Here is a 15699-nt window from a genome sequence, read left to right as displayed (position 1 = left end):
AGGAATAGGTCACTGCTGACTACGTCAGGGTGATCGTAAGCAGTGATGATTGTCTTTTCTCCTGCTGCCAGGAAGGTATTGTTGACATCTTCAGAGATGATCTTCTTGATGTAGTCTAAGGCCATGGCTTTCATCCATGGGATGCTTGAGTTTGGTTGGCCATTGTATGCTACACAGGCTGGTTGAAGATATTTCCTTTGAATAATTCTCACATAATGATATGGAGGAATATATTCAACCTTACCGTTTGCCTTCTGGATCCATTCTGGAGGAGTGGATTTGAACTTCAGTCGAAGTGTACAGTCAGTTTTTCTGATATTTTTGACTGTATTGACAATGATGGGCGGCAAACCTTTTAGATCATCATTTGTTTTGCTCCATAGATTATGGACAAAACCATTTTCAACAAGCCAAAGCTTGTGTTCTTGAGGATGTTCACTCTGAACATTAACCAAGTATCTTCCAACGTATGCTCCTGAGACAATGAAGAGGGTTGGAGGAACAAGGTCTTCTGAATTGTGTCTTCCTATCAGATTGTGGAAATCATGCCAATCTGATTCAGTGAGTGCCATGATAGGGATCCTAGCACTTTCTGGATGTTCAAGGAAGTTAATTTTTTCTTTCTTATCAGCACTCTGCTGTAATTCTTCGAACTGTGGTCTTGCATTCTCGTATAGTTCTTCAGCTAGTGCAAAGAGAGCTGGAAACATGAGACCACTGCTTCTTTCCTGAAAGGCAAATAAAAGATTATCCAGAATTGCCTTCTGGTGGTAAGCTAATCTCCTGCCAGTTCTGAACACAGGAGTATCGAACGTTCGAAGTTCATAATTGAAAACATTTATTACTCCAGTTGGAGTAGTTTTGCTTTTTGGCAAAGCAACAGCCTTCAACGGTCTTGATGAGCCTTTACCGTCTGCCGTTTGAGACGGGCTAGTCAATCCTTTACCCTGGGATTGATCAGTTGTGGCTAAGCCTTTTGAACTTAGCAGGAACCTCTTGAGGAATTTTTCTTTGGGATCCTCATCGGTTTCATGTTCTTTCCCAGCTCTTCTGCTTCTGGGATTGCGACCTTCGTCGTCGTCATCATTTCTTTTACTGAACATGGCTAATTCTCTTGTTAAGGCGTCTGGAAGATAGTTCTTGTTTCCTGCAATTAATTCAACAATATAATCATATTGGTTAAGGAATAATTGCCAGTTAGCTAGTCTTCCTCTATCAGCAGCTTTATCAAGTTTGAAATTTTTGAAATTCTTTACTCTGGCACAATCGGTGCGGACAGTAAAGGGTTTTCCAAGGAAAGCTGGAGAATTTAAAATAGTTTTCTTAACAGCCAAAATTTCTTTTTCCCCTGTGGGATAATTTAGTTCTGCAGGGCTGAACTTGCCACTACAAAATTTACAGATCTTTTCAATGTTAGTTCCAGGCGCTTTCGCCAGAACTACACCGGACCAGTAATTATCACTCGCATCTGTCTGGAGGATAATCTCATCATTCTCTTCTGGTTGTTGAAGAGGAGGGAGGTTTTTGCAGAGATTTTTTATCTGCTTCACCGTTTTTTCATCATCTTCTGTGAAGTTCCATTTTCTTTTGGAACTTGTTTTAGGTGATAACATTGCTGTTAACCCTGATATTTTTGGGATGAAATCTCTTCCATAATTTATGACACCAAGGAATCTCTCTAGACTTTTGGCATCAGGAATTCTATCTGGGAATTTCCAGATTTTCTCAAGGATGTGAGGTTGGAGTTTTATCACTCCATTCTTGATATTTATTCCTAGGAAATCAACTTCATCAAGGATAAAGAAGATTTTCTTTTCACCTAGGATAATTCCATGCTGAACTATCAGCTTTACAACCTCATGGAGGTGTTTCATGTGTTCTTCTCTGTTTTTGGAGAAGACAAGAATGTCATCTATGTAGACGACGCAGAACTCCGCAACATGTTTAAAGATATTATCCATTTTTCTCTGGAAGATGGAGGGAGCTTGCTTTAGACCAAAAGGCATTACTAACCATTCGTAATGTCCTTGAGGTGTTCCAAATGCAGTGAGAGGTACACTCTCAGGATGCATCTTGACCTGCCAGAAACCCGATTTTGCATCGAATTTCGAAAAGACTTTAGCTCCTCTGAGCTGGTTGATCAGCACTCTTACTTGAGCAATTTGATAACCGTCTTTGACAGTCTTTTTGTTGACATCTCTGTAGTCAATCACCATTCTAGCTTTTCCTCTTAGATTTTCTGCATGATTTCTCACGTAGAATGCTAGAGCATGATGAGGGCTAGTGGAAGGTTGAATTAATCTCTTGTTCAGGAGATCTTCAATATCTTTTCTGAATTCTTTTTGGTCTTTCTCTTTGTATTGAGGAATGGCTTTGACATGACAGATAGCATTCATGTCATGCAATCTTAATTCACAGACCACTGGGTCTTTTTCCCAAAACTTCTGAGGATCTTCATCGATGTTCTGCTCGAGTAGTTTCTTGATTCTTTCAAGATTGGGAATTTTCTGAGACTCAAGCTTATTCTGAAAGTGCTTGAGGTTATGCTCATGAATGAAACTAGCTTCTTCTTCTTCACTAGTTTCTGCTTCCTCTTCAGAAGATTCTTCAACAAGTAATTCTTCTTGTTGTTTGATTTGGAGTATGGGTTCAAATTTGGGTTTGTAGGTAAGATCACCACTATTCTGTTGCGATCTCTGATATTGGGTAGTGAAGTTTGGTCCTACCACACTTTTGGCGTGAGTAAGCCTATCTGCCCAGAACACCGGTTTACACTCTACTGGAACATTGTTCTGAGTGGGAGATTTATCAAAACTAGAAGGTTTTGTATCATCCCAGTCTGTAGGAATTATCTCTTTGCTATCTGGATTACTGAACCATGACGGAGGGTCATATCGGACTTTATAATCAAACTTGCCAGAAGGTTGGCCAAGTAGATCCCATGTTTCAGTAACTGTTATAGCTGCTTCTTGCTTTTCTAAGAGATGAACAGTTTCTGGTGGTTTCACCAGTTCTATATTTTCTGGTATTTCAACCAGTTCAAAGTTGTCATCGACTTTTTCTTCGATGATGTCTTCCTTTTTCGAGGAAGATGGTTCCATGATTTCCTGGAACAAAGTTTCTACTTCTTTCTCTTTTTTCTCAGAGAAATATTCTTCATATTCTTGTTCAACCAGTTGGTTGACAAGTCCATTCTTGGTTTTTCTTCTTGCTTCAGCTATGAAGCATTCTTTGTGATAAGTCTTTTTTGACTCTTCACAGAACATAGGGAGACCATTCTTTTCATGACATAAGCAGTAGTCACAAACGAATGTACCAGGGTTCACCTGATAAGAAGACATTAAGGATTCTGTCTTGCTTTCTTCCCAGTTTTTGATTCTCAAAACATTCATTTGTCTGGATTCGAAGTACTCTACTTCAGAATCTGTCTCAGACTCAGATGAATCTTCTTCTTCTTCAGACCAGGCAGAGTAAACTGACCTGTCGTCTTCTTCATCATCAGAATAGGCTATTTCGTAGCCTTTCATGTTTGCTGATTCTACTATATGCTCATATTCTTCAAAGAGAGCCTTAGTAGAAGATCTTTTACCCTTTTCCGGGCATTCATTGGCATAGTGCCCTTCAGTTTTACATAACCAACATCTGCAAGCTTTCTTGCTTGGTTGTTTATGTTGATGAGTATTCTTCTTTTTCTTGAAGAATTTCTTTTCAGGATTTTTCTCCTGTTGTTTCTTGTAATTGGAACTTTTCTTGAATTTCCAATTCTTCCTTTGATTACTCTTTTTGAATTTTTTAGAGTAATAGTTTCCTTTCTTCTTTCTGTAGAACTTGGATTCATGACATCTCCAGTTGGTTGGCATATCCAGTATTCCGTAACAGAAATTTTCAACTCCTTTGAGTTGTTTCTTGGCCATCTTAGCTCTAAGATTGGCTTTACATTGTTCTTTCAGTAATTGCCGGATTCTGTCGGCAATTCCTCCAACTGAAAATCTTTCAATTGGTTTTTCTGCTATGCTTTCTCGCACAGCTGTTCTCCATGGTTCAGGGAGTTTCCTGTGCAACAAGTTGACTAGATCAGTGCTTTCTAGTTCACCAATTGTACAGTAGTATTCTTGAAATTCATTCAAGTATTCTTCAAAATATCTCATGTCACAGATTTTGAGAACATAGATATTTGATTTGGCCGTTTCTCTGGCCTTTTCACTCATATTTGCAGAATCTCCACAGAACTGATCGTACAGGGGTACTGCAAAATCATACGGAGATTTTGAAGCTTTGATATCTTCAAGCCATTCTTTTCCTCTGGCTGTTTCTTTGAAAGAGAAGTAATATTTCTTTGCTACTCCTGTGAGAGTAGTTTCAAAGTACATCTGAAGATCAGGAGCTTCAAATTTTCCAAAGGTGAGAGCAGATGCCATCATCAGGCTGTCTACCCATTGGTCAAGAGTTTTTCTCTTGTCTAGAGTTTTATCCAGATCTAACCAGATACCAAAATTGGTAATTGGTACTCTGGGTATCTTGTCCTCTGGGACAAATCTTTGAGAATTTCTTTCTCCATCTCTGCCCGTAGGGGCCTTCTGTATAGGGAGTTTTACCTTTCCCTTTTCTCTGGTGATGGAAGTTTTGGAGCTTTCTCCTTCTTCCATTTCAACATCCTGGTAGGGCAGGAGTTTTCTTTCCTTTCCTGGACTGAAATTTTTCATTTCTTCGATTAGTTTTTCTAATCTTTCAGGATTTTCGCAATTCTCAGCTTCTTCATACAGATCATAGAGCTTTTGTGCTCTAAGCATGTTGACTGGTCTATTTAGATCAGCTTCAAGGTCTTCTTCAGTAATTGGTTCTTCAATAGTGGGTTTTGTGCCACTAATACTAGCTTCTCTAGTGCTGTAGCTTCTTCTGAGAAGATTTTTGTTTATCTTTATATTCTCAGGACAGACATCACTTTTTCTGTGATTGTCAAAATTTAGACTGATTTCTCCAGTCTTTCTGCTTTCATAAATTTTAGCTTTTGCACTTTCTGCTGGTAGCTTCGGACCAGATAATTTCCATTCAGTAGGAAATGTTACTTCATTCCAGGTAACCTTGTGGATCTGTTGTGAATGGTTCTTCTGACTGGTGAGGAATCCAGTAGTAAGACCAGGGATGTTTGATATCCTTGTCTTCGGCTCTACTGTAGTACTCATCAGTTTATAGTATATCCTGTATACTATTGCCAATTCTTGCATATCTTTTTTCATAGATATGCCATCTGTCTTGACTCTCAGTCTGAGACAGTGAGCTGCATCTTTCAAGCTGGTAGAGAAGTTGGGGAAGCAGTTGAAATATGTTACTTGGTTGCACAGAGATGCTTCAAGGGTTCCCAATAGACTAGCTTGAAAATCTTCCAGTCTATTGTCTTGTAAGACACATAGAACTGAACAGTTTATGCCTTCACGAGCTAGAAGCTTTATGCCTACTTGGACTGCTCCAATATGCATAAATTGATATTTTTTTGTTCTGGCTCTGGCGACTTCATCTGGAGTGATCATCAGTAGATCTGTTTCTCCTGTAGTAGAGGGGGTTGTGAATTCCAGCAATTTGAAATGATGACTGTCCATCAGGTCAAATGTTCCCCTTTTGTATATTTGTTTGAAATCTAGCTTTGGAATTGAGGCGTTTTTTACCTCATGCTCGATTTCGTTGTATTCAAATTCTTCAGAATTTAGGAGTTGTACTCCTTTCTTTTTCCCGAAGATGCTCATCATATTGACATTTCGAGTTTCTTTCGGGTTTTCATACCGAATACTAGTAGAACTAGTTGAGGGATCCAGAAAAATCAAGTTTGGAACAGGATTCTCTGGTCTTTCTAATGGTTTGAATCCATTAGCTTTCTTTTTTACTGTAGGCACTTTCTTGTCCTTCAGTATAATTTTCATAGAATCCAGCGTTTTTTGCTGTTCATTGATTTTTTTACTAACACTTGTTAGCTTTTCTTCTTCCGTTTTTGGAAGATCTTTGATATAATCCAGTTTGTTTTCCAGTTTTTCTAACTGGTGGATTATAACAGGAATTTTTTCTAGATGTTCTTGATATCTAGATATTTCTTGCTGCAGGATCTGATATTTTTCATCAGAAGATTTTAATAGAGAATTCAGTCTCTCTATTATTAAATCAGACATTGTCCCCATTGGGGATTCCCCTGCTGAGCTATTTTACAAGCTCTGATACCAGTGATTTGCGGATCTAACCAATGCTCAGGTAGTCAAGAGGTTTTTGTTCCTCTTCAAGTACATATAAAAGATTATCAATATCTTCTTCTAATTTATAGATCCTGGTTTGGAGTCTATAAATAATATCCCAGTAGTTGGGAGTTTCTCTGTTAAGACGTTCTCTATAGTCTTTCAATTTTTCCAACTTTTCTCTTTCTTTTTTCAATTCTTTGCTAGTGCTTTTACAAATAGCATTTAATTCAAGTCTGTCAACGATCGAAATTATGAATAGTAAAACTAACTGTTTACCTTCGAGATCGAGGATGAAATTTAGCTGCAATTATAATTTAGACAAATAAATTCAAGATGGGCCCACCACGTTTCATCAAAGGAAAATAATAGTAAAAGCAAAAATTGGAATAAGAGAGAGGGGTACTTATGGGATAAACATTTAAGTGAAAGGAATAGTTGGGAGAAAAAGAGAAAACTTTTGTGTGAATGAGGTTTAAAATAAGTTGGTGGAGTATATGGGGTGGTATTTGGTATTTTCTGGGTAAGTGGTCATTATCCCTTAAGTAAAAGTAAAATCTGTTTTTGTTTTCAAGAAGGCAGTTCTTAAACCAATATTAAGAACTGGTATTGGGTTTTAAATGTTAAGCCTAAGGTACATTTCCCTAAAGTATGATACAATCTTCAGTAAATTTACACATTTCCCTTTTCTTTGATACAAAGGGGTACACTTGATACATATCTAGCACTATTAGAGAATACCTAAAATTCAACAGTGACTTGAGAAAAAAAAAGACCCAATAATTTGTTGTGACCTACATTCAAATCATCTTCAACTGGAACCCCAGCCAACATTCCAAGAGCAAAACTAAAGCTTTTCTCATCCAAGTCATCTCTACTTGTAGTCTATAAGCAAAGCACTAATCTTCACATACAGCACCTGTGGTGGATATGATAAGACATCCAAACATCATATGGTGTGCACCTGTCATCAGTTTTATAGAGATACCATCCTGTTAAGAGGAACCCTTTCAATTGGAGAAATCACCTGTGGCATTGTCATACCAACTGATATTATGATCTCTGCAGTAAGAGCAGAAACAATAGTCAAACAATGGTGCAATAACATACACTTCCCACAAGTTCTACTCAACAAAAAGATATTGAAGGACTCGGCAAAACTCGGGAAATTGACACGCAAACATCCATGATCCATGGTTGACTGTGAACAATCTTCCGAGTCAAATGATTTTTTTTTTCTTGACCAGAAAAAGTTTAGGATTTAGTAAATGCAAAATAGATTGACTGCTTAAAGAGGATAGCTATCAAGCTTCAGAACAACAATATCCTCCAAATAATTGGATCATAACTAAGTGCATTTAATTTCACAAAACTCAAAGCAAACTTCAATCCAGAATAAAATATAAAATATGAACTTCCAACAATGCAATTAAAATTTTTATTTCCTAGCATAGTTAAAGCTATGTAAACATTTAGCTCTGTGTTAGCATCTAAATCCTCAACACACTTTCACTGACAGAGAACACAGCTTGAAAAATCATTAAGGAAGCTCAATAAAAGAGTCAGCTCTTTATGAATACTAGAATAGGATAACACAGGCTTGCATCAGACATACTAGTGATACTATAGAATCATTCTAACAAGCAACTAAAACTCAACCCTATACGGATTCTGAACCAAATTTCCTATGACTTCTGGTCCATCAATGACAGAGTTTGGCATAAACCATCTTTTCTTAAGACCTGTTACAACTGAAGAAATATCTTTAATTTGCAACAATCCATTTGATTGGTTATAATCTCTATGAAGGATGAAGATTTTATTTTGAGGGGGCGCTCCCACCAGTTCAGTAATGGAAACCTTTCAGAAATCAGCAAAATAATTCAGAAATATATCAAACCTGTTTGAGACATTTGAATATTTGATAAAATCCATCATTCCATTAGTTGATAAGGTTTTAAACAGTGTAAATGCAAGCAATTTTTCATATTCAAGCACATGTGCAAATATTGAAATGAAAGAAAATAATATTGAGTTCTGCTTCAGAAAACCTCCAACCTCCAATACAATAGAAAATCTGAAGAACAAAATAATATAACCTAGGGAGTGCCAAACTTAAACGTAACTATCTTGTTACTTTCTTATTAGAACGCAGCCTTATTTTTCTCATGATAAAACATCTTGAGGGAGCTGAGCTGGTTTAGTCGCAATTAGTTGCAATAACCAAGCTCACAAATCTTCTTTTACCTTCCAGTGCAGAAACCATTCCAAATTGAAATATCCCATCACATTGATGAAGGATACCAAAGAGAAAAGAGTGGAGATCTGCATCTAGGTCTATGGGTCTGAGCCTACATAATTTGCTACCTATTCCCTTGCTCTCCAGTAATGAAGTCCCCCAATAGTGATTCTGTCTATTTTGGTCATAACACATGCCCTATGTGACTTAAATCAATGAAACATCCAAGGAGAAAAAAAAAAATCTGCATTTATGTCTATCAATCTTACTCTGTATACTACAGTAATTATTCCCTTGCTATCCAGAAATTAAAGCATGTTGTCTAGGTAATTCTTTTAATTCTTTTTGGGACATTGTACCTGTACTACATGACTTATCAACTTATATAACATCTGAAAGCTAAATCAATAGGACCTTTATTCCATCGAACTCTATTTTGGCTTCTTGCATAAATCGCATTAGTTGTTGCCCTACGCCTATTACTCAACCTATGCTTCGCTGATTATAATGTACATTAAAGTTGTCCTACATATACAAGGTTATCATGTTAGATGCATTTTCTGAATAACTTGTAAACTCACGAGGCAAAATCCATTGCTTGCAAAACTTCAGGGCATGATTAAGACGTATTATACTGTACATTAAAGTTGTCCTACATATACAAGGTTATCATATTAGATACATTTTCTGAATAACTAGTAAACTCACGAGGTGAAATCCATTGCATGCAAACCTTCAGGGCATGATTAAGACATATATATATATAACCTATGTGGTCTGAATCTGCAAAAGAAAAACAAACCTATGCCTTCTCGAATTGACAAATTTGGTCGTATGATCTCTTTGGAATTGACCAAAAAAATATCTCCAATGTATAGATGGTTTGTTGGGACATAAACACTGCACAGCTCCTCATCTCCATCATCCCGCTGCAGTCAACCAGCAATTATAAGATACAAAAGGAGCACAACACAATGTCATTATAAAAATATCCAATACAAAATATAAACTACTGACATTGGGGAGCAGAGCATTAATATGTCTGTGTAATACCGAAAAACAGCTTTTCTTTTTTCTCTTCTCTTTTTTCATCTAAAGCTTAGATTGCATTATAAAAGAATTAAAAATACATTTAAAAAAAACCCATTCACAATACTGTAGCTATTAAAACTATTAGATTGCATATATCCTTGAAATCCTAAATTTGTTTTTTCCAGAATTCAATCAAAAATTGAAGCTAGAAAAGCTGCATTTAGAGGGAATCGGGCAACCATCGCCTGCTTAAATAGTAAGTGCAAAACAACCCAGTAAGGTAGAAAAGCTGCTAAAAATATAAAAAATTAAAAATTTTGAGCTATTTGGATGTTACTCTGGCAAGTTCTAAAATAATAAAATATCATGTATAATAGATCTTTTATTAATTGAATACTCCAAATGTACCTGAAGGATTACAGATGATGTGATAAAACCGAACGCGTATTCACCAATCCTAGGATGACGGATAATTGCAACCTCTTTAAAAGCGGTGGTATTTTGGTCTGTCGGAGATAAAAGAATTGTTTTTTGACTTTATCAAAATGGAAACAAGAGGACAATAACTGAATGAATTCGATGTCAGATATACATAATTTCTACCGAGTTGATATACTTGCACATCATAATTCATCGAGATTTTGGGAGATATGCAACCTAAGTAGCATCAAATATGTAAATAAACTATTGTTTTGGAACTAGACAGGTCATTGTATGTATGATTCTCAACTTTACTTTCTTTTCTTATTTATTTATTTATTTATTAATTTAAGACACCATTTAACTGTTTCCTTTACAATGTCATAGAATAGGGGTCAGTGGTAAATTACAATAAGGAGCCCTATATCTCTTCTATGTCGTAACCAAGCAACACAAAACATTATTTCACCTTAGAATTCAAATTTAAAGCCAAACAGTGAAATGTATGTGCAAGCACATATTGAGTACATCCTTTATGAGACAATAAGTAAAATCAAGAGATTCTCCAAGCCATATTGTATTACTTCCTAGGCAGCTAGGTGTTTAAAAAAAATATATATATATAGTTCATACAAAGAGTCAATTCGAATGGGTTGGTGAGCCCATGAACCAAATGAATCAACCAATTTCTGAACTAGCTGGTTACTTCAACGAGACCGAAATTAGGCTTAGACTGATTAATTTGTTATAGCATCAACTCAAGCCTAGCCAAATGTTTACAAAGATAGCAATGCAGCTATGTAAAGTATTCTCCAAGTAGGTAAAAGTGGTTCAAAAATTTAAAATTAAAGTAATTACCTGGAGAAATGGCAGCACTAATTTGTTTGGATGCTGAGTATATGTGCTTCATAAAGGGCATTCGTTTTATGAACCACTCTCCAACCGAGAAAACAGTTGCACCCATCCATGATGAAGCAAATACACCGACTAAGAACATAAAAATTAGGGATGTAACAAACCCTAGGCCTGCAACAAGAGAACCAGAAATTAGTCATCAACAACAAATTTTTGGAATTATTAATCATAAGATCCAGCACAGCCGACTATGAACTGAAACCAAGATAATAAAATTTAGGATTAAATACTTGTTACTCCTCAAACTTTTTCCTGAAAAACAGTTTAGTCCCTCGCCTTTTAAATTAGACTAAATAGTCATTATTCTCTCTAATTCTCACACAACAGGTCCAAAATGACTATTATACCTCTCACTTCCTCTTTTTTTATCTTATTTTTATTTATTATTTTTCTCTTTTTTATCATTTTTTATTTATTTTTTCTGCCTCACCTCGCCACGCTACCACCATCACTTGACCCAGCAAACATCAGTCATCCTAACTTTGAATCCTCACTAGCCACCGACGCTAGATGACAACGCATGCGCCGCCACTGGTGCTGAACCCCCTCAACTCCGCCATGAACTTCGACTGCATAATCCTTTCATCTTGTGTTCTTGAATTCTGGACTTGGAGGAAACGATGAGATTATGTTGGAAAAGGGAAGCTATGGTTGTGTTCTCTGTTGAGCTAGAGGATGATGAGTAACTGAAAGACTATAAGGTGCAGCTCGGCAGAACTGGAAAAGGAAGGTGGCTGCTAGTTAGCTTTGGGGGATATCAAGGAATGGGTGGAGCGTGTTGCCAGGCTCATCTTCTCGGAGCTCCGATCCGAGGCTGAGAGTGGCTCCAGTGAGAGAGAAAGCTGAGAGAGTTTTAGGGATTTTGTTATTAGGGGGGGGGGGGGGGAAGGAGGGAGAGAGAGAGAGAGAGAGTAAAAAAAGGGAGAAAAATTAAAAAACAGAGAGGAAAAATAAAAAAAATAAAAAGAGAAAGTGAGGGGTATAATAGTCATTTTGGACCTGTTGTGTGAGAATTAGAGAGAATAAGGACTACACTGTTTAATTTAAAAGGTGAGGGACTAAACTGTTTTCTGAAGCAAAGTATAGGGAGTAACAAGTAATTAATCCTAAAATTTAAGACAGTTTTTTTCAACAGGATACAAAAGGTGAGGGTGAACTACATCAACTAACATATGTATAAAAGAACAAAAAAGAAAAAATCACCAGCTATGTCAACAGTTTATCAAGACATCCTTGGAAACATATTTGGAGCATTTTCTTCATCAGTAATATGATAAATAGACACACTTCCACATAAATTCTTCCTATATGAGTATGGCTACAATAATTGTATGCAACATACATGACACAGTTGGGCTTGAGTGGTTGTATTGAAATGGGTCTGGGAGAGTAAAATGTAATTCCGAAAGTAATATTCTTTCTTCTTTTTCAAATGAAGAGAACAGAACCATTAGATTTTCTATATATAAACTTAAACAGCTTAAAAGGGGCATAACTGGCAAATTCTATCTCCTAGTCGACAAAGAGTGTTTTCTTGAAGTCTTGATAAATGCACTTCAAAAAACCAATAAACTGAAAGAGTCTCTGTCAAGAACCTCTGAATGATTCTATTGCAGAAGCAGCCTAAGGATTATTCTTGTTTTTCTGGCTGATAAGAAACTCAAACTTTTATTGAAAAATAATAATAATAAAAATTGAATAATGAGTACAAGCATACAACAGAGGGGACAAGTTCCCTCCTGAGACAGACTTCTTACACCATAGCTCAAGTAGCAGCTAAGAATTATCTAAAGAAAATTTGCATCATTGCTCCAAGTATCATTCATTCTCTTCAGTTGTTTGTTATTTTTTTGGTAGTCTAATTCAAAAATTTCACCCAATTCAGCACATCTGGCATATTTTTTCACAGTAGCAGGGTCATCAGGATATGGGTCAAATAATAAATATGTGTGTCCTCTTAAATGTCAACAAGTCATCTGCTCATTGTCATTGTACAAAGTAAAAGCTACCAAACTTGAGCGAAGGACCCCCAGTGCATGCAAAGCTAAAAGTAGACTAGCATCACCTGAATTAAATTTGAGATTCTGTCCAACTTTTACTTATTTCGAGGGGATAAGAGAAAAGTACTTGGAAACTTCGTATATAAATATATAAGCCCAAAGATTAACCATAGATTGTCTGCATTATATAAGATAACATGGAATAAGTAGAAGTAAACTCAAGTTTACCACTAGTGAAAAAAGTTAAAATCACCAAACCAAGTTGCAAAAGCAACAGAAGGTTTGTTCATTCATACTGGCTTTCCTCTAAATTCTAGTTCTCCAAAACTAATCATTATTTCTTAATATCCCTCCATATTAAATGCAAGACTTCCCCAGAAACTTATTCAAGACATGTAGACACATATGCTATTAAGAAGCAACTACCTCAAGTACCCACGTCTCTATAGCATTACTGTACAATAGTTATTGACTTATTGTAATTGGTAGTATTATTATACTCACTACCATTCTTACTATTGGTAGTATTTCTACTAAGACCAAATATGTATTTTCAGCAATTTATTGTGCAGAGCTTTCCATATAATGCACGCATCACTTTAGCTTCCTTAAGAATTAGCTGTCCCAGTCCCAAAGTAAACATTCATTTGGTGCTTTGGAGTCTTACCAAATATATTAATACCAAGCCTCGCATATAATGGACTGAAGAAACCATCCACGAACTGAATAAACCACCAAGTGATGAAGAATGTAACAGCAACAGGAAAGAGAACCATACTGCAATTTGTCAGTCAAACATATTTATACTATGGACACTAAATGTATTTAACAAAAAAATTGGAAAAAAAAAATCATAAAAATAAAAACATAACAAACATATCCATACTGTGCACATTACCATCCAGTCATGAACTTTTTTGAGACCCAACTCTGGAGCACTGCATAGCAAGCCTGATAAATCCACAGTCAATGGGGTTATGCACAAAAGTTATTTGACTATATCGTATACTATATGCATTGTGAATAACCAACAGAATAACCCAATAAAAACAGATCTGCTTTTGGAGGAACTTCAAGAAATGGAGTAACCCATGAGTTTCTGAGAGAAACACACACACACAAAAACAAACACACACACACACAGTAGGATTGCCGAAGACAATAAATTTTGAGGACTTTATAGAGGAATGTGAGTGTGTAGGTTCCCAAAATCATTTGGTTCAGACAACTACTTTGCAAAACTTAAGGAACACTTTGTTAATTCATTTTTCAACACTTACAATTCTGAGGTGTTTTATGGAAAATGACCAATTACCAGTAATGATATCTCTGAGCACGATAAGCCTATATCATAGTCCAGAATAAATCAAGAGCATCCCAACCACCATCAACTTAATCAAGATGAGGTTTGAGTGATCAGACAAAACAATTACGGGTTATATCAATCCATAAAAGCTAAAAAATAAAGGTAGATAAAAGTGTCATTAGTGGAGACTGGAGAGTACTAAAAATGGTTTAGATAGTGAAAGCATTTAACACAAAAAAAATTCAGTTTCAATTTTGTCTCCTGACTGGTTTATTTTGTGTAAAGATGATGGGTAAACTGTGGACCACATGTTTCTTCATTGCACCCTTATAAATCAGATGTGGTGCAGGTTGCTAAAGTTGTTTTGGGCACCATGGCAGCGTCCCTAAAAAGTATTACAGCCTTTGTCAGGCAACTTCGGGAAAGGGGCCAACACGAAAATAATTACCCTATGAAGATGTAATGGTTTGACTCTTTTGTGCTGTATTTGGTTGAGAAGGAATAAACAGATCTTCAAAGAGAAGGAGGGGCGGGTGGATTAATTTGTGATAGGATCATACTCATAGCCTCCTTGTGGTCTTCTATTTGACTATTTCCAAACCTTAGATGATTGGGGTGCAGGGTTACACTGCCTGGTTTGTTTTTTGTTTTTGTTTTTTTAAGTATAATAATCTCTTTGATTCCCTTCCAAGATCAATACTTATAGAGTCTATATGATTGGCCTTGTTTTCTAAGTTGCCATTCAAGACACGCGTCACAATCAGGAAACCATCGTCCTAGAATTCTTTACTCCTCTACCTCCTTCAGAGTTTGACATCATTAATGGTGAATACATCATATCTTCTACCTTCAAGGTACGAAAGCTACAACCTTAGAAACCCTAGTTCTCCACCTTGAGTTATTTCTCATACTTTCCGAAACTATACTAGCTACAGTCAGCTTGACCTTTCACGGCCCGTCTCTTATTGTCTGCAGGAACATCATGATCTATCCTTTTTTATGCTGATTTTTCACCACATAATAACCAAAACGGGAGCTAACCCAACAATTCTATCCATTTTTCACACAGAATCCCTATTTTCTCCATCTCCAAGCTATCTTATAGATCATAAACTCCCTCCAAAAGCCAATTTATTAGAAATTCAGCATTGAACTAAAAAAAACCACAATCATGGTGAACAATTGAGCATACCAAGCATCCTATCACAAATCCATACACATACTATATATGGTAGTTCAAATTCATAATAAATGCATCAAACTCCAATTGAAAATCCCCTGAATATGATTTAAATTTCCAAATTGGGAGGAGTTGGAGAGAGAGAGACCTTGCGAGTGGAGGAGTTGGGGGAGCTGGGCGGAGACTTGGGGAAATCTTCAGGATCGGGTTGAGTGAGCGGACTGGACGTTGACTCTTTAGCTTCCGCCATTTGGTTCTGACCTTGTTCTTGCTCCAGGTAGAGTAGAGGTAGAGGTAGAGGTAGGGGCAGCAAAGCTCTCCTCAAATGGCTAACCCTGTTTCTCTGCGGGGATTTTGGTCCAAGTCTGATTCCAGCCTTGTAGAAAATT

At 36.5% G+C, this 15699-nt stretch overlaps 1 protein-coding gene across 1 annotated transcript; it reads right to left on the bottom strand.

The window, feature by feature from the left end:
- Positions 1-6800: 6800 nt before the first annotated feature.
- On the bottom strand, positions 6801-15699 carry LOC133738095 (protein LIKE COV 2). Its single transcript, XM_062165538.1, has 7 exons — positions 15459-15699; positions 13723-13775; positions 13492-13601; positions 10768-10935; positions 9898-9995; positions 9260-9386; positions 6801-7280 (listed from the first exon to the last, which is right to left on the bottom strand). Exons 1-7 carry the CDS (start codon positions 15558-15560, stop codon positions 7195-7197), a joined length of 744 nt encoding a protein of 247 aa, XP_062021522.1. The 5' UTR covers positions 15561-15699; the 3' UTR covers positions 6801-7194.

The sequence above is a fragment of the Rosa rugosa genome, chromosome 3 (assembly GCF_958449725.1).
Source record: "Rosa rugosa chromosome 3, drRosRugo1.1, whole genome shotgun sequence".
Lineage (NCBI taxonomy): Eukaryota > Viridiplantae > Streptophyta > Magnoliopsida > Rosales > Rosaceae > Rosa > Rosa rugosa.
Note: the sequence above shows the minus strand (reverse complement) of the source record. Positions and strands in the feature narration are given on the sequence as shown.

Coding starts and splice junctions, on each gene's coding strand:
- LOC133738095 (XM_062165538.1), bottom strand. CDS start 15,560: ATGGCGGAAGCTAAAGAGTCAACGTCCAGTCCGCTCACTCAACCCGAT. Junction 13,602..13,722: donor AAAAAGTTCATGACTGGATG/GTAATGTGCACA, acceptor GACAAATTGCAG/TATGGTTCTCTTTCCTGTTG. Junction 9,996..10,767: donor TAGTGCTGCCATTTCTCCAG/GTAATTACTTTA, acceptor TATCTCCGACAG/ACCAAAATACCACCGCTTTT.